The following is a 19,178-nucleotide window of genomic DNA, read 5'->3' on the forward strand; positions in this document are numbered from 1 at the left end:
GCCCGTCGACGCGGGTTTGCCTCCACGAGACCTGAACGCACAGCGGGCACGGCCGGTCTCAGCTAACCAAATACGCACGAGATAGATATGGAGAGTGAAGCGCTTTCTCACCCTTAGCTGGTCCCTCCAGGTCAGGGTGTTAACACGCCGCTGGCAGGGGACTGTGGGCAGGCCTGCACTGCAGCTGGAGGCACAGAACTCGTTCTGCGGATAAATGGAAAACTCTGGTTCAATCACTGGATGTGGCAGCCCAGCCCCCTGCTGAGCTTTTCCCCAGCGAGAAACATCCTCGGAGATTTCAAGCACACGTCGGCTTCTTCCTTGGCTTCGTCGCTCAACTGATAAAGCTCAGTCTGCTGGGACTCAGAGCACATACCCATCTCACACACTATTAATCGCACGGGCACATTCGAACTTACCCAGGGCTTGGGTGAAATTTCTCCCCTCGTTTTTAGCTCTTGCTAACTCCCTCCTGATAGCCATGGCACACGAAGGCATTTATGACAGGCGCAGAGAAAACAACGCTGACTCCCGTCCCTTTTTGTACAGTGTGCCTCATAAGACATCTTCCAGTTAGTATTCTGCAAGTTTATAAAAGAAGTTGCGAATCATCGTAAAGGCGTTCGGAGAAAGAGGTGATGCGATCGATTCTCCCTTCGTTTTGAATTGGCTTTCCGTAGAAGGCACATTCATGCTTTTTGGAATTTTTCATTCTGGAATTTCCTATTCCACATGCATTTCTCCTGAAGTTGTCTGGCTGAAAAGGCTTTCTTTATATATATATATATATATATATATATATATATATATATATATATAATTTTTTTTTAATGTTTATTTAGTTTTGAGAGACAGAGAAACAGAACCTGAGTTGGGGAGGAGCAGAGAGAGAGGGAGACACAGAATCTGAAGCAGGCTCCAGGCCCGACGCGGGGCTCGAACTCACGAACTGTGAGATCATGACCTGAGCCGAAGTCGGATGCTTAACCAGCTGAGCCACCCAGGCACCCCTGAAAAGGTTTTCTTGAACAGAGTGTGCATGGCGGGGGGAGGGGCGGGGGGCGTGTTAATGCTTCATTCATTTCCAAGGAGCTGGAACAGAATGACAGCTGAGGCCACACTACGGCCAGTCAGTAGGGTTCATTGCTGTTATACTATACTGAGAAAGTCTGATTTCTTGTCTCTCAGAATTTCCTGAGAACTTTTTGACCTTACAAATCCTAGGAAAAGGAAAACTGAAATCATAGTCCATCTTGTAGCGCTCCATGGTTTTGTGGAGGAAGGCATTTTCAAGGACAGTCTTTGAAAGGTTAAACGAAATTATCTACATATTTATTTGATAATTTCAATGTGACGCCTTGAATTATGAGAAAGCCTAACGCTCCTCCATCATGAAGAAGGTAGATTTTGTTTTATTCAACAGGAGGAGAATCTGGTTCAAGAAAACAATTACCTTTCACTCCCAAACGCAGTGAAATTTGTTTTATTTCCATTTTGTTTCCAGAATATAGTAGGAAAATGCTATATTTAGCCTTGCATACCACATAGGTATGCATGGTTGTTTGTGATTTTTTAATGGTTAGCTTTTTTTTCCCAGAACATTAAAGCAGCTGAAAGCTATTGAAAAAATTGAAAAGTTGGCACATTAGGACTTACATCATTATATTAGGGTGAAATGCTTTATTTGCGCCCAAACAGAATTGTATTATTTAGTTCAGCTTAACTTAATTAAAACTTATTTAGGATTGTTACTTGCTCAGGAGAAACTGTCAAACAGCAGTTCTCTTGGTTGAAAAATAAGATAAGCAAAGAAGTATTTTCACAGCATCACTGATGGGTTTGCTTCCATTTAGGCCAGCATACACATTTTCCCTTTGGCTTTGGGGTCCACGGTGGCTCGGCGTGGCAGTGGCCTTTAAAAAAATTTTTTTTAATATTTTGCTCATCGTAGATTTTGGTGTTAACTTTGATTTTAAAAAATATGACAGGTCCACATCGTTCATTTTGATGCCTGAATTTTTATTGATTTATTTATTGTAAGTGTTTTACTATTTATTTTTTTATTTTTTTATTTTTTTTAAAAATTTTTTTTCAACGTTTTTTATTTATTTTTGGGACAGAGAGAGACAGAGCATGAACAGGGGAGGGGCAGAGAGAGAGGGAGACACAGAATCGGAAACAGGCTCCAGGCTCCGAGCCATCAGCCCAGAGCCTGACGCGGGGCTCGAACTCACGGACCGCGAGATCGTGACCTGGCTGAAGTCGGACACTTAACCGACTGCGCCACCCAGGCGCCCCTTACTATTTATTTTTGAGAGAGAGAGTGTGAGAGAGGGAGCGGCAGAGAGGCAGGGAGAATGGATCGGAAGCAGGCTCTGCACTGAGAGCGCGGAGCCCGGCGTGGGGCTCGAACTCGCGAACCGTGAGATCATGACCGGAGCTGAAAGCAAGAGTCGGACGCTCAACCGACTGCGCCACCCCGGCGCCCCAACGCCTGACTCTGTAGCACACCCTCCACTTGGGCACCTACGTGAGTGCCTCACTCTCCTCGCCCTGCTCCGGGTCCTGCTTCGGTTCTTTTCTTCTGTTGCAAATGCCGGAGTCCCACATGCCTCGTCCTCTTTGATTTACCTTCCATTCTCATCCCCTACCTCCTTACATCCCTAAATCAAAGGAAGGGGATCTATTTTGAGTGTCTTTGAAGAAAAGAGCATATAATTCTAATAAATATTCCAGACAAGCAAGGAAAATACTGGAAGTCTTGCATTGTTAGTAATATAAATCTCTTCTAATCTCCCTTTGGTATTCCGTTTTGGCTGAAGCCAAAAATCTAAGTGGACAAGCACGAGAGAAAATAATGAGTCCTCCTTCCGCCGCCCCGATGCTGTCGTCGCAGAAGAAGGGAAAAGCTCCAACCAGAACAAAACATTCAATTCCCAAATGTCACTAAATGTTTGCTCCTTCAGAACAGAAATTATCGTAAACATGTTCTTGTTCTTGGTTCTGCACTCTTTTGAAAACTCGTTTTTCCACTCCCCATCCCATCCTGTGCAGTCTCCACGCGGGGCACAGGAGTCCACAGCTTTATCTAGGTATGTGGGCCGATGGCACAGAACAGAGGCTTCGGGTCACCTTCCCACTTGTGTGTCTTTTCACCCTCACCCCTCTCTCTGTTCCAGAACCAACACCGCCATCCCGATGCCGACTGGATCAGGCCAGTACCGGCGGGCTTTGCCTTTAGACACCGCTGCAATTTAAAGCGGATGGCTCCTTTTGCGTCATACTGCCTTCAGCGGTTGCTGTCTCATGGATAGAAAGGTAGAAAGCAGTGACACCCAAGTCTTTGGTAAGCGGTTGCAAATGAACAAAATGGTGAGATTCGAAGTAACATGGTAGCAATCATTGACATTTGTTAAGCATTTGTTAGAAATCAGATACTCTTCTAATAGCACAACAACTCTGTTTTACCTCCGCTTTACAGATGAGGGGACCGAGACAGAGAGAGACGAATCTATTTACCCAAGACCACATAGCTAAGAGCAATCTCCTGTCACTGTAATTCGCTGCCATCACTTCTTAATTTAAGTGCCACCCCAAGCCTGCCATTTCAGGGCTTCTGTGCTCTGTGCCGGCCAACAGTTTCCTTAATCACGCCCACAGCCAGTTGACGGATTTATTGTTATGTCCAGGCCCTGGTTCAAGCTTCCCAAATGTCCAGGTCTCTTGACACCTCTCCAGTCTTCAAAGTTCACTGCAAATCCTTGCTCTTCTCAGAAGCCATCGCTGAGACGATAGGTCACATCTCTTTCTCTTCTCCAAACTCCAGGTGGATTTATGGTCCGGAGTGTTGGTTCCCTTCCTTCGTCAATGCAAAGACCCCCTTTTAATGTCAGAAAATCACCTGCCTCAAATATAGTACCGTGTGATGGCAAATACGTAGTATCTAACGTGGCAGAACAGTAGAACCACAGGGGAGATTTAAAAAATTCCTAATGTCCAGACTGTACCCTAGAACAAACGAATCCAATCTCTAGGGGTGGCGCTCAGGTATGGTCATTCTCAGGCTCCCCAGGGCATTCAAATGGGTAGGCAAGTCTGAGAACCAATGAGCCGGCACATATCATTCCACACTCTGTGACACACTTCCTAACATGATTCGCATTATTTTTATCCTTGAAGGCCTCCTTCAACGAGTCTGTAGGCACCTAAAGTTAGGAATATGCCTGATATTTTAAGCTTTTGGTATTGAAAGTGTGGATCACAGACCAGCAGCGTCACATCTGGGAGCTTGCTAGAAATGCAGATTCTCAGACTCCCCTCCCCGAGATCTACTGATTCAGATCACCAGGAGGGCTTTGTAACAAGATCTCCTGCTGATCTGTATACGCAGTGAGGCTTGAGAAGCGTGTTTAAGGTATGAAGACACTCTCTACAGCTCAAGGGTGGGACTCTCAAACCTCAAAAGACAACCAGGATGAAATAAGTATTTATTTACGTATTTTTACTTCACGACACCATTATCAACCCTTCTGGGCTTCTCCTTGGCCTGTACCTAGAGGAAAACAAACACTCCCTCTCTCCCTTACTAAGAAAGCCATCTCCAAATGTTTTCTGTTCAACAATGCTAGTCTCTGACATCCATGGAGCACCAGTGAGCTCACTTCCCTTCCCTTGAACCCCTGACACACACCTATGATCATGGCCTAGGGTCGGCTTGCCTTGACCTTACAATTCTTATTCTTATAGGGATAGGGAACGGGAGAGGCTAGATAACTATGCAGCTTGGGATGGGCCTAACACATACGCTGCTTGCTTTCCCTAAGAGTAGAGAAAGAAAAGTTCACTTCTTGGCCTTTATATGCAAAGAACATACCTGAAAACCACATAAAAATAACTTTCATCTACCATTCTTCAAAGCACAATATTTATACATTTAAACGCACCATCTAAAAGCAGAAATTTGGCAAGTCAACATCAGTGGTTTTTTTAGGTGTGTGTTGTCCAGCTTTCCCACAGAGTACCCATGAAACGTCATAAATGCAGCTTAACGAGGGACTCACGAACAGAAATGCCACCATGTCTGTTTTCTGGCGCGGGGAGGGAAAGGAGTGAGTTCATTAAAATTCTGGTGATACGAGATCTGCTGTGAAGAAAAGTCATTTGCGTTAGTTTAAATTAGAATTTACACCTTGATGATGGTTAGAAATCTAGGAAAAATTTAAGAAGAGCAAGACCATGAAATGCCAGCCCATTAAGACAATTTGAATATATTTTTAGTCACTCGTCGCTCTTGGGGCTTGACTCCAGGCAAAGTGTTTGGCCTGATCATCAGTGGCACGAGGATGATTTTTTGAAAAGTGCATGTGAAATAGTTTCAAATGAAAATTCATCTATCGAATTCAACATCAACATAAAGGGACAACTCAACACGTGTTGGTATTTGTAAGACACCATTGAATAGGACATACCATTATTTTATACAGAGCCGAGAAAGGAAAAATGCTATGGATTACATCAGGACACGCCATTGATTGTCAGATGACTCTCAGTCTCAGAGACGATAAAACGTGGGAAGAAATGTGTCTTAGAGTTGTTGCAATTCGGTATATTAAAAGCATAACATAAATGGCATTTTCATGAGACGATGACAACTTTTCATGCCACAGATTTAAGGGTTGGTGTCACAGCAGCAACATCGCTCCTGGATAACAATGCAAATCTACCCTCTTAACTGGCTTTGCCAAAAGCTCAGCACCCCCATACGTGCTGCCTTTCTACCAAATAATTGGGATTAATCCTAAAATCTGACTAATGTAAAAAAGCCAATGCTCTTCCTTTGGAGGCAAAATGGCGGCAAATCGCAGCCTACGGCACGGCATTCATTTTACTCATTGCAAACATGGCAGCATGTGGAGAGCAGTGTGCGTTGTTACCAAAAGGACGTCAACTGCGAAGAGGGGAAGAGTCAGGAGGGCGCACACCTCTAATTTCAAACGGGAACCCAGGCCTTGGTAGAGGCTTGTCTTGTGGTTTGGTAACGTGTCACTTGGGCTGATAAATGACACAAGTAAGATGCGTCCAGGCATAGCCTGAGGGGCACGTAAGTACAGCTATCAGGATTCTAGAAGGAGAAACACTGATGTGCATCACAGTCCTTTGAGCTTCTTGCCAGTGATTTAGTTCTTTTTTCCCAGTAAACACAGTCAAAAAGACCTTGAGGGGCTAGAAAAAGCCAAAAATGAAACAGAAAGCTCCCATAAGGCACGTTCTAATTTAATAAGTGGATTAGTCATACTGAAGCACTTTTCTGGATAGGTGGACTGACAAGATTCCCCAGGAAGTTGCCAAAATTCCACTTCAAGTCACCCTGCATGGAGTTACATAAACCTCTTGAATTCTCTAGAAAAGGAAAGAGGAATCCCCACGGCAGCTTTGGAAGAGGGGGTGAGTGGCATACTCACGATGACTGGGAGGCCTTTCTTCTGAGTAAATAGTCCACCACATCGGGGTCGGTCTCCAACAGGCTGATCAGGACTTCGTTCTGGAGATCTGGCGGAACCTGGAGGGGCCAGACGTTGAGGTGTCAGTCAAACCATTCCAGAAGGGGGAGAACCAGTGTCACTGGCGACTTTACGGTAACATAAAACAGAGCCTAAAAGGTCGTAACAGAGCAGAGTGGTTCACCAGTTAAAACCAAACCTATACCAACCCATAAAGCCAGTTTAATTCTTAGGACAAAGTGGATGATTGCCAAAAAGTCATACTCAATCCACATTGTCACACGTCCTATGACTGGAGATATAGCCTACTCACTTGGATACCTCTGTGCTTAGACTAGATTTTCTTGGCTTTGAATAAGCAAGACATCATGGTCAAGAGGGATGGTGTTCATAATTTATCGTCCAAATGGGGACACTTCCTAGAGTTCCTATTTATAATTATGCCAAGACAACGGACATAGATTATAATTGTTTTGGGCAGTTCTGGAACATAGGTTTATTAAGAGGGCGGCCCTTGAGCCAGACCGTATTTGAGTCCTAGTTCCGTTTATTAGCTGTAGGACCTTCGGCAAGGTACGAGACCTTTCTAGGTCTCCGTGTCCTCATCTGCAAAATGGAGAGAATGAGGTCCTCGCCACAAACGGTTGCTGGGGTGATCAAATGACTTACTACGTGTCGAGAACTTAGAACAGTACCTGGCAGAGACCAAACATGCGAAAACATGCCGACGACTATATCTGCACGTGTCATTTTGTCACTCGAAGCCTGCACTTCCCCCCCTCCTCGCATCCTGGTCCATGGACAATGAAAAGGCTCTCGCTTTGGAATCTGACAAGGCATTCACTAGAATTCTGTGGGTGAGCGCCAAGTGTTTCCCTAGGCTAGTCCACAGCGTGTTAGAAGACGGCCTTACCATGTTAAACCGCTTGTGTGAAAATGTTGTGTGAGGAAAGTCTGAACTCCACTCCACTGGGTTTTCTACTCTATAGACGCTGGTAGCTCAACTAACGGAAACTCAAGTTATTGAGAGAAAACAAAATTTCCGTCTGGTTCTTGCATACAAGGCCTCAGCGACCAGGCTCTTCAAAACTGCAGGGACAAGTGTTCACAGAATAAGGGGGCTGGTGGAGGAGTTTGCCTCCTGCCTCTTGCAGAACTCAACTCTTCTTGAGCTCTGAGAAGCTGGAAACAATTTTATTAATAAAAACAGGGATGACAAAGCAACAAAACGCTTTCCTTCTCTCATAAATCTGTCCCTCCCACTTCATCCCGAATCTTCATTAATCACAGTGCCAAACCCTACTCACACAAACTCAAAATCTGGGTTGCGTTCAAGCTTCTCTGTGTCCTTTCCCCTCCCTGTGCAGAACCAGGAGATCTATTCGATTTCATCTCTGTGAGGCCTGTTCCTACCTTCCCCTCTCTTCCATTCCATTGCAGTGATCCAAGTTTGAGCCCTCATGACCCCTTTGCAGCAGGCATCTGTTGGCCATTACCAGCTTCCATTTCCCTCTTGTTATGGCAGTTATGCCCCAAGTCCCCCAACCCTTAGCTCAGGGGTGATGCGTAAGCTGGTCTAAGGCCGCCATCATTCCCTTCCCAGACTATCACAGCTGCCTGTGGGATGGGTGTGCGGCCCCATTAGAGGTCACAAAAAGCCGGGACGGTTTCCCTGAGGCATCTGAGGAGGCAATGTGGGGCCAGAAGCCCCACGGGGCCTCAAGACTGTGCTGACGGTCCAAGAAACAACACCAAGAAATGGAAAGAAAGAAAAGGGTCTGTTGACAGCATTTGAGTCCTAGGTAGAGCTCTGCCTGGAGCCATATTTGCCTGTGGATTGTTCAGCTGTGTGGGCCTCAAGTTCCTTACAGCACTTAAAAGGTTTTAGTCCGAAAGAAAGATACGTCCTCGACGAACCCGCGACGCAGCAACTTGCTAACTTGTATACCCTCTGTTCCCTTCACCTCCGGCATCAAGTTTCTTCTCTGTGGGGTTGTCGGAGAGCTCTAATCAAGGCGCCTGCTCAGAAACCTTTTTATCCCCCACTGCCGACGCCCTCGACTTGCTTGCTCGTCTTTGCCATTTTGTCCCCCGGCAGTCATCCTCACACACTCTCCATTGGCACCCCTGCACTTCCCCGCGCCTCTCCCCACCCCGTTCCTTTAATTCATCACATAAATATTTGGCGAATGCCTCTCTTGAGTGCCAGGAGCTGGATGCTGGAACTCAGCTGCAAACCAAACAGACAGGAATCCCGGTCTCCTTGAAACTGACAACAAATATGGAAAGACCGGCATTCAACAAATAAAGAAAACATAGCACGGGTCGCACGGAGAAAAACGAAGCAGAGGAGGGCGATGGAGAGGGGGGTGGGGCGGGGCAGGGAAGTGCAATTTAAGTAGGATGTCAGGTCACAGAGAAACTGACATCTTAACAGAGAACTGAACTTGATGAAGGACTTGGAGAAAATCACTCCAAGCAGAAGGAAGAGAACAATCTCAGGATCGTGAGTCACGAGCAGAGAGGAGGCCCGGCGAGGCTGGAAAGAATGAGGAAGGAGGCGAGCGGTAGGAAGTGGATCAGGTGGCCAAGGCCAGATGCTGAGGAGCTTACGGGTCATGAGAAGGACATCTGCTCTCAATCTAGGCGGTGGGGGAGTCACTGGGGGTTTCGAGCAGAGGACTAACGTGAACTGTCGTCACCGGCTGCCGCATTGAGAGTAGGTTGCGGGGGAGCAAGGGGTGAAGCAGGGAGCGCAGAGAGGGGCCGTCGACCTCTCCAGAAGAGAGGGACGGAGGGCTGAACCAGGATGCTGAGCCGATGAGAAATCTTGGGATCTTGGCGACAGTGAAGATAGAGATGATAGCGTTAGCTAATTTGCCGGCTGGAGGGAGAAAGAGGGAGGGAGAGGGCGAACAAGAAAGGTGCCTGGAAGCACGGGGCTGCCACGGAGGCTGACCGGTGTACAGAAGCAGCAGCCAGAAGAGGCTGGAGGTCACGGCTAGGAGGGTGGCTTCGCTAGGGTAAGGGGACTGGCCTGTGGGACACCCGAATGAAAGACAGATCTAGTAGGCAACTGGGAAGAGAAACTTGGGAGATATATCCCGATGGCATTTAAAGCTCTGCGACCAAGCCTAATGGCCTGGGAAGGAGAAGAGAAGGGACAAGCCTTTGAGGTCAAGGCTGAGGGATTCTGTCCTCTTTATTGCATACATTAAAAAAATAAAAAGACCGATAGGGGTGCCTGGTTGCTCAGTCGGTTGAGCACCCGACTCTTGCTCTCAGCTCAGGTCTTGATCTCAGGGTCGTGAGTTCAAGCCCCGCCTGGGGCCCCACGCTGGAGGTGAAGCCTACTTAAAAGAAAAAAAAAAAAAGACGGATCATTTTTACTGTAAGTTTTTGAAACAGCACGGCCCAACAGGTACACAGTATTATATCAATTTGTCAAAGAGTGATGCCTAAAGGGTAAAAATGAGAGGAGAGCTCCTGTTTAAAAGATGAACAGAAAGTGAAAAATAATATAAGCCCACAATGTATATCCTGAGCACTTTTTGAAAGAAATTCCCACGAGCAAATGAGGAAAAATATTTGCTTTTCATGCCGTTAGTTTAATTAAAAATTTTCCATCCTTAGACACGTAATAAGAAAATTTGCTCCAAGCCCCCATTCATTCCCACTGAGGAATCAACAGCCTTCATGCATATCCTTTGGGGTACTGCAAGCATCACAATATTAATTCTTTGAGAGTGTATGGTGTGTCTAATGATAAATTATTAACTTGGATACGCTATTAGAATAGGTTACGGGGAGCATCATTATTGAAAGCATAACTTTCCATAACATTCTGTTAAATCATTCTGTAATGCAGAGTTTTCACTCGTTCAACCGGGCTTGGTTCCCAACCAATTATAATCACTGAGGTTTATTTTGCGTAGCACGCACGACTTTTACTTGGTAACAAATGCAAATAGAAAGCGTCAGTGTTATAAATCTATCTATAGTTTCTTTTTAAAAGACCCCCAATGCCATTCTGGCTCGGGGACAGTATTTGCAAGTAAGTAAAAAGATATCATTTAAAAATGTGGATCCAGGGGCGCCTGGGTGGCGCAGTCGGTTAAGCGTCCGACTTCAGCCAGGTCACGATCTCGCGGTCCGTGAGTTCGAGCCCCGCGTCAGGCTCTGGGCTGATGGCTCGGAGCCTGGAGCCTGTTTCCGATTCTGTGTCTCCCTCTCTCTCTGCCCCTCCCCCGTTCATGCTCTGTCTCTCTCTGTCCCAAAAATAAATAAAAAACGTTGAAAAAAAAATTAAAAAATAAAAATAAAAATAAAAAAATAAAAATGTGGATCCACGTATTGTAGGAAGGATAGGGAAAATTCTCCTATGTATTATGTAAGACTGACTACCCTGTACATGAGCCATTATTTTAATTCGTTTATTTATATCCCATCTTGTTACAAAATGATATAAAGCAGCTTTAAAAATTCATCTGATAACGCCACATTTGTTTGTTTGTCATTAAGGAATGGTACAGAAAATTGGGGCCAGTGGGAAAATGAGGACAGAGAATTGGAAAGGATGCCTGGCACGGACTTTTAATATTCGTACAACAGCCTCTGGTGCTGTTTTCTCAATAATCCCTCCAATCTTTGCCCCTATTTGTGTATTTAATTTGCTATTATTTAATGAAACTGTCAAACTACTGGCTCAGTTCAGTTGGATGAGCATTCATTTTCGGTGAAGTTCCATACTTAAGAGAGAAACAAAAGTTGAGGGAACGAACAGACAGGAAACAGGAGCTTACGTAAGTCAGAAATATCCAGACAGACCATTCCTAGTTGCGCTCCATTGCAGGAATCGGGACGTTGTCAAAAGAGTTTCTGAGTGAGATTCGATAGCCCCTGAGGTCCTGTTTTTATAAGCTTCATTGCTTATTATCAATTAGTGTAAACTTGGATACATCCATGATCTTCTTTCGGATTCTGTTCTTGCATCTCAAAGTCCAGGCATATCCTATGTGTCCCATTTGCCTTTATGGAAGTGTGTGAGGATCAGAAAGGCTGACGGATTTGAAAGCACCCTACCAATCGCCAAGAGGCTTAGAATAAAAGATTCTATTCGAAACAGACAAAATAATTAATAAACTAAACACTTAGAAGAAAAAAATAAAAGCGGATAACATGGAGATGGCCTCTATTTGTTCTGCGACTTTTTTCTAGACTAACAGGCATCCATCTCTGCCTCTTTTCCTGTCCACTCACAGAGAAGCATCACTCTCTTCTCCTCTGCTTAACACTTGGGTGGGTGACCAAGTGGTGGGATTTCCTCTTGATATGTCTCTACTCCTGAACCCCACCCCCCGCCCTGAACTGTTAGAGTTAAAGTTTGTGACCAGTTGGCCGCTCATCTGCAATCGTCTTGAAGCCAACTCCACGTAGCTTCTCCCTTCTGGTTCCTTCTCTTCCGCCAGACCTCAAGACATCATTAGAAGGTAAGTTGCCTGAAGACAGGGGTGGTCGGACTTGTCTGCCCAGAAGTGATACAGGCTCCCAGGGTTGTAATTCTCTTTCAGCTAGCCCCTTTCTCGGAGAGGGCGAGCACATGCCTGCCAATCCTGGCCAAGGTACCCCAAGTGGGGGTCTTGAAACATCTCTTTTCATCATGGGATGTGACGATGGCTGCGAGAGACACTGGAAAGAACTGCGTCTTCTTTTTCCTCTTTGCTGCCTGCTCTTTTTTCTCCTGAAGCTCCTACCTGCACACCCATGACCGTTCACCTACTTATTCAAGTCAGTATTACGCTCTTCCAGAACACCAGCTCGGGTGGTGTTTTCTACCCAATGGATGCTCAAAAAACGTTGTCGGAATGGCTACAAATAATAAGCAAAAGAACCCAGAATTATTGGTCTTTATGGTATACACTTGTTCTGTTAGCTTTGTATGGACGCTTCTCTCTGCTTATAAGAGAGTACCAATGTCACGTTCTAGCAAAATGCCCTTGCTATTAATTTCTAGAGTTGGCAAACAAACTTCCGTTCCCAACTGAGGATCGTGAGAAATTTTCTGACACGTATGCAAACTACTGTTCCCAGTCATATAAAAATGAGGGGTGCCCGGCTGGCTCAGTCAGTAGAGCATGCAACTCTTGATTTCCGGGTCATGAGTTTGAGACCCACGCTGGGCATAGAGATAACTTTAAAAAATGAAAAATGAAACGTATGACTCCATATTCAAACACATTTTATCTTTTTTCTTCTGGGATTCTGTATACAGCCAAACGGAAACTAAGGAGGAGGATTGCGAAGAACACATTAGTTTTTAAAATCAACCAGTTCTGCACATGTGAGTGAAGAAACAAAACCCAGCCCCAGTGGCTTCTTCACTTACAATGTATTGTTTCACATCAAAATCTCTACTGGGTTTTAGTCAACTATTCAGTAAGTTTAGATATATTCCAAGGGTACCATTTATGGTTGTGTTTATCCGGAGACTCAACTCCTTAGCTTTTCATGTGTTCCTTCAGAGCAGAATGCTATTTCAAAAATCAAAAGAACTTTGGACTCTCCCGCTTCAGCGGAAAAATGTAAACAGTGCACATATGAACGGATAAAACTGTCACGATCAAAATTCACCCGATCAAATTAAAAATGAAACCTTGAACAACTGCCTAGGGCATAACTGCCATGGTGTAGTTTATTCTATAAACCACAGAGAGGGGAAAATGGTTCAAGTTCTCTCCATTTACTAAGTCACTACAACAAACCATTAGGGGCTTCTCGAAGAGCAATTCCCAGGACACAGCCCTATCGTACTTGCCTCTGGGTGTTCCAAACCAATATCCGTCCCTTTCCGCTGGACCACGAAGGATGCTTTGGCATTTAAAACTGCAACACTTTCCAGCAAAAGTAAATATCACTGGAAGTCATGGTGACATTTTTTTAAGTTAACAAACACACTGAAAGCAATCACTTGAGCTGTTTATGGGAGCCAAAGCTCAAACGTGGGCAGGCCCAGCCTAGAACCTTCTGTGTCACTGCGGTGGAGGATGGATTCCTATTATGTAAGGGGCTCTGGGTGCATCTGGAGGGTCAGAATGCATTTAAGTTCAACACATTTTTCTTAAGTGCCCGATACATGCGTGTTTGGCAACTAGGGCATGTTACTGAACAAACAGAGTCGAGGAGCCCAGGACCCGTGGAGATGGGGAAGGTGGGGGGAGATGCCAGGAAGGATGACGAAGAAAAACCAGCAGTCCTTGCTCCACGGCCACAGGGTAAAGGCGGTGAAACCCACTAGGGCCTCCGCCCCTCCCTGCCTGTGTGTCGCCAGGGGTGCCTGCGTTCTGTCACTGTGGGCAGGGACCAGGTGAACAGGCTCCAGAAGGAATGGGAGCTGGCTCTCACAGCCACCTGCCGGCCTGGACATCCAGCGGGGCGGTGTTACGATTCGTCCAGAGGGATGAATGCTGTTAACAGCACTCTGCTCCCCATTTTCAAACGGGCTAAAATTGCCTCTCTCTTCCTCCTCCAAATGGACTCCACATGCGAGACACCATATTAACGCACCTTGTCTTTGGGGGGCCTCATGCTGTAGAAATAATTCACTTAGCTGCCGCGTCACTTGGGCAAACTCTCTTGGCTTGCTCCTCACGACACGGTGCTGCTGAGGTACACAAAGACCAGCCTGAGCCCTGGGACATAAGCAGTGGTTATTTAAAAAAAAAAAGTGAAAAAAAACTAAACAGGGGTGCCTGGGTGGCTCAGTCGGTTAAGCGTCCAACTTCGGCTCAGGTCATGATCTCGTGGTTTGTGAGTTCGAGCCCTGCGTCGGGCTCTGTGCTGACAGCTCAGAGCCTGGAGCCTGCTTCAGATTCTGTGTCTCCCTCTCTGTCTCTGCCTCTCCCCAGCTTGCACTCTATCTCTCAAAAAAAAAAAAAAAACAAAAAACCCAAAACATTAAGAAAAAAAAAAGCAACAGTGGTTGTATGAAAAAGGAAATGGAAATCATATAGAATTCTCCAGATACGTTGGTAGGGGGTGGTTTCCCATTTGATGACCCGGATCACTGCTTGACTCCCTTGGACTTGGCACGCAAAAGCGGTTTTAAGAAAATGCAATTTGCATCGGGGAATGGAGAGAACACAAAGCGGGGCTTGGCCTCCGAGCCTGGAATCCTCGTGTCGGCCTGTGACCCTTGCTCCGGGTTGTTCTCAGTTGAAAATTCCCATGTGCGCGGGGCTGGTCCCCAGCTCCGGCTGACGAAGCAGCGGGGTGGGAGTGCGCTGGCGTTCCCACGTCTCCGCGGCACGCTGGGCTCTTCACGGGCCTAGAAGGGGGTGCCGGCTCCACTTTCCCTCTCTCCAAAAAGGAGCCCGGGGAGGAATCAGTTAGTATCGGCCCTCAGAATGGGCTGACAGTTCTCTCCACTCTGCTCTGAAGCTCTTACTGATTCCAGGAGCAGAAATGACTTTTCTCTGGAGTTGCCAGCCTCGGTTATGTTATGTATGTCTGAGCAACGACTCTCAGAACGATGCACGCGCCAATGATTTAGTCGGGGAATACTTTCTGCCTTACAAAGATACCACAGACTGTTTCTGGATATGCATGACCCTTCTCTTTTATTTCCAGTGTTCCCAGAGAGCATCATTTCACGTTATCCAGTTATTCAACTGTTGATGTGCGAAATACAGGGTCATAATTTAAAGGCGAGGGGATCTAAGGGGTATGGGCACTGAACCAGAAACAAACAAACAAACAAACAAACAACAGAAATGCGTATTTTTCTGGCAATATATTGTTGCACTTATTCAACCAATAATATATTATTGGCCTTTTGGAGCGCCAGTGGACAAAAGAAATGAGACTCCCCGCCTTCAGAAAGTTTGCACGTTCTATCAGGTTTCAATAAGCACAATAAATGAGTAAGTTATACAGCGAGTTAACAGGTGACGGGTGCTAGGGACTCTATACATGTGGGAGCAGGTCATGCTTCTACAGAGCCGGCAGGGTGGGCTTTGCCACAGAGGCAACACCTTTAAAAGTGCTGTGATAGGGCAGCATCTTATCAATTTCATGTAAGAAGAGCAGTGATCTTTCTTTTTTGCGTGCCTAGTCTATGTCAGTTCTTGTCCCAAGCGTCTTAAAGTGTCATTTCTAATTCTCAAAATGATCCTATAAATTAGGTGCCTTCATCTCGCTTTTGTACTACGGGAAAACGAAGGCTTAGTGACGTTGAGCACGGGCCCGAGATCCCACGGCAAATATACAGCCGAGCACGGATTTGAATTCTGGTAGCGCCTTCCCGAGCTCATGGTCTTTCCCGCCTCTTGGGGATTCCCCAAGATGTGGTTTCCCAAGGCATGGTTCAGAGATGACCAGAACGGCCAGGAGGCGTTCATGAGAAAGTGCGGATTCCTGGGCCCCATCCCAGCGCTACCCCATCTGATTCTCTGGAGCGTGGTGCAGGAATCTGAAGGTTGGGCAAATTTCCTTGCCACCCTGCTGCACGCTCAAGTTTGAGAACGACTGTTACCATCTGCTGCCCTGAGTTTTGATAGCGTGCTCATGATGGCTGTTATCAGGAACTCTCTCCAGCTCTAGCATTTCCGAGCCAGCGTCCGAGAAGCAAACAACGGGTGTGCCAACCCGTCCTAGCCAGACTCTGGAACCGTGCGTCAGCCTCTGGATCGAGGCGCCTGTTGTGTATGACGAGACAAAGCCAGGTTCTTCTCCGCCTTCTCTCATTAACTCACATACTGGCCACGTGGGAGAGGCAGTCCCAACATCAGAAAATGAAGGACATTACTAACACTCAGAACAAACCCTGGGTCCTCACCAGGCTTCTGCGGGTCTCTCTAGCCCTTCTGTCCATTCTTCGAAGGAAGCGCTGCCTCCAGGCAGGTGCATTCTCCCTTCACGGACAAACTCGCAGCCACCTTTTCTGACAGGTCTTCCTGTCTAATGCCAACGGGGAACAAAGCCTTCCTTTCGGAGCTCGTAAATCCTTCCGAAAGCTGTGAAACGGCACAACGGCTAACACACTTCAACCATCAGGCTTCAGCCTTCCTTGTTTGGAGTTATTGTACTAATTCCGAAAGCTTCTTTGAAAACACAAAACAAAATGTGTCCGCCCACGCAGAGCAGCTGTGCCAACGCAGCCGTCGGCTTTGGTATAACCAACTAGATTCTGAAATGCCAAATATGCCAAGACAGCGTACAAAGTGATGGGATTCTTTTGTGCTTTGTAGAAACAAAAGAGACAAAATCAGTGTGAGGGCATAGAGCCACGTAGAGTTTAGAACCAGAAGGGAGCTTGGATCTTGTTCGTTCTAACCTCGTCCTTTGATAACTAAAGAGGTGGAAATCTCAGAAGGTGACGTCACAAAGTTGATGTGTGGCAAAGACGGGGCTATAGCCAAGTTTTCTGACTCCAGAGTCGGTTTGCTTTTCACGGGCCCTGGCCTGGGGTCTCTGGCCCACCTCTCCCCCTACCTCACAATTTTTTTTTTCCTCAATACACAATTCCCATCATCTGTCTAAGGAAATCAAGAATGCTTATAGTAATGGCTCACATACTCTGACAAAGGTGTCCTTAATTCCCCCGCGTTTAAACCTTTGGTATGTATAAGGAGTAAAGATTAACAATATGGAAATCATATGTCCCAGAACTACCATGGAGTCACTCATTAATTCAACCACTACCGCTTGGGTTTCTACCATGTGTCAGGCACGGGGATAATGCTGTAAAGGAAGTAGATGGTAAAGGCCACAAATTCATCCTGTCATGGAGCTTGTGTTGTGGTGGGGAAACACGCAACAAACAAGGGAAATGAGTACAAACCCTGTGTTAGTAGTGATGAGTGTACATGGTGGGCGGGGGGAGGGGCTGTGTCGTAGACAAGGTGGCCAGGAAAGGCCTCACTGAGAAGTAAAGACCACAACTGGGGAGCACAAGTAGGAGCTACTACCCAAGAAGACTCTCAATATCAATCTCTACTGAGAACAGCAAGCGAAAAGCATGTTTGGAAAATGCTGGAAAAGGTGGAAGACTGTGTTCTTCCACTGTTTGTAGTAGTCCGGGTGGCAGGAAATGGGAAGGAGGGGAATGACACAATGAAAATGGCGGCAACTGTGCTTTCAAGGAGGCCGAGACTGGCTGTGTTAGCATCCCACTGGATGAGAAATGCCTGATGGTTTGTGGTTTTATCTAAAGAACTTTGCTTAGAATATAGAATTTAGAGAACAGAATTAAGATTGGCAAGAGGTATTCTTTTGTTAAAAACAAAAAATCCAGAGAGCATGAAGTAATGCCAAGATGACTTGGCAAGATGATATGTGACTTAAAACTTGAAGAAAATGTTGAGAAGTTCAGATATTTGACTCATCCCAACATGTAATTAATTATGAGCATTTTGGCTGAAGTGTGAAACTTATATACAAGCAATGACTAATTCTACATTTTTTTGAGAGCTTATTGTGTGCAACACAGGGACGGCGCTTCAGAGAGTCAAAGACGAGGGAGAGCCCGCTCTGCCTCAGTGAACTTTTCATTGTATGTAAATCCCTTTTCTCTTCTTCCTGGGCACCCAGCAGGAATCCATTTCCCAGCTTCCCTTGCAGTTAAGTATGGCTTGCGTGATGGGATTTGAGTAGCCATGATGGATGGCCCTTCTGGGTTCTCCCATAAAATCCTAGGGGGTCGCAGGGTCTCAAGATGCAAGGAGCTAAAGTCCCTAAATTGTTAGCTGCAAGGCCGTCTGACAAACATCTGATTAAACTTTATGTCAACAAGGTATTTACGTCTGTTGTGCAAAAATACTGAGACTTGAGCCAGCTCATGTGGCCCGACTGATACAATTATTAATTAACGTTTGCACAGAATTTTACAGTCTGCAGAATGTTTTCACATATCAAATGATTCTGGGCACCACCCTGGGAAATAGGTCGTATTTTTATTTTTTTCCCACTTCACGGAAGCTGAAATCGATGCTTATTGAGCGCTGAGTTACTGGGTCACGATCACACAGGTAAGACACGGAGGGCAAAGATTCTAAAGCACCGGCTCTCAAGTGTACAAAAAAAAATATAATAATTGGTGTAAGACAAGCATGGAAGTAAATCTAATGCGAGGCATTTGATAAATGTAAACGAAATACTAAGGAGATTCAAAAGAGGGAACTAGCATACTCGGGAAGAAGCCACACGAGGCTCTAGCAGAATAGGTAAGATTTATGATGAGTGCTTGCAAGTTGACAGGAGAAATGGGAGAGGAAACATGGAGAAAGTTCCTGTACATTCTGATATGCGATAGGAGTGGTGAACAGAAATAGAAGAGAGTTGGCATTTGTTCTAATGTTTCAAGGGAAGTGGGAGTGAGCGGGGTGGTGTTTTGAAGCAAAACAGGAACTGGTAATTCAATACAAATAAAAAAGAATATTTATTGAGTGCCTGCCAGATGGAGGGCCTTCCAAAAGTGCACAGAGGATACAGAGAGGAGATAACGAGGGCACAGCCCGTGTTTCAAATGCATTTATAAACTACTAAGGGAAATAGTCATAAATGACTGTAACACAATGTTGAGTAGGATAAACATCAATAAGAACAGTAATGGAGTTCACGGGACAGAGAAGTGACATGAGAAGGACACGGGAGAGAGAGGTGAGGCTTCGTGGAGCAGCTAGA

General features: G+C 45.8%; 1 protein-coding gene across 7 annotated transcripts in view; it reads right to left on the reverse strand.

Moving 5' to 3' along the window:
• ARHGAP6 (Rho GTPase activating protein 6) overlaps window positions 1-19,178 on the reverse strand; it is a 454,675-nt gene that overhangs the window by 11,738 nt on the left and 423,759 nt on the right. For all 7 annotated transcript variants that reach the window (XM_058713350.1, XM_058713349.1, XM_058713353.1 and 4 more), the window contains one exon: window positions 6,462-6,559. In XM_058713350.1, coding sequence (XP_058569333.1) covers window positions 6,462-6,559 — 98 coding nt within the window. The remainder of the gene's footprint in view (window positions 1-6,461; window positions 6,560-19,178) is intronic.

This window comes from Neofelis nebulosa, chromosome X (assembly GCF_028018385.1).
Source record: "Neofelis nebulosa isolate mNeoNeb1 chromosome X, mNeoNeb1.pri, whole genome shotgun sequence".
NCBI lineage: Eukaryota > Metazoa > Chordata > Mammalia > Carnivora > Felidae > Neofelis > Neofelis nebulosa.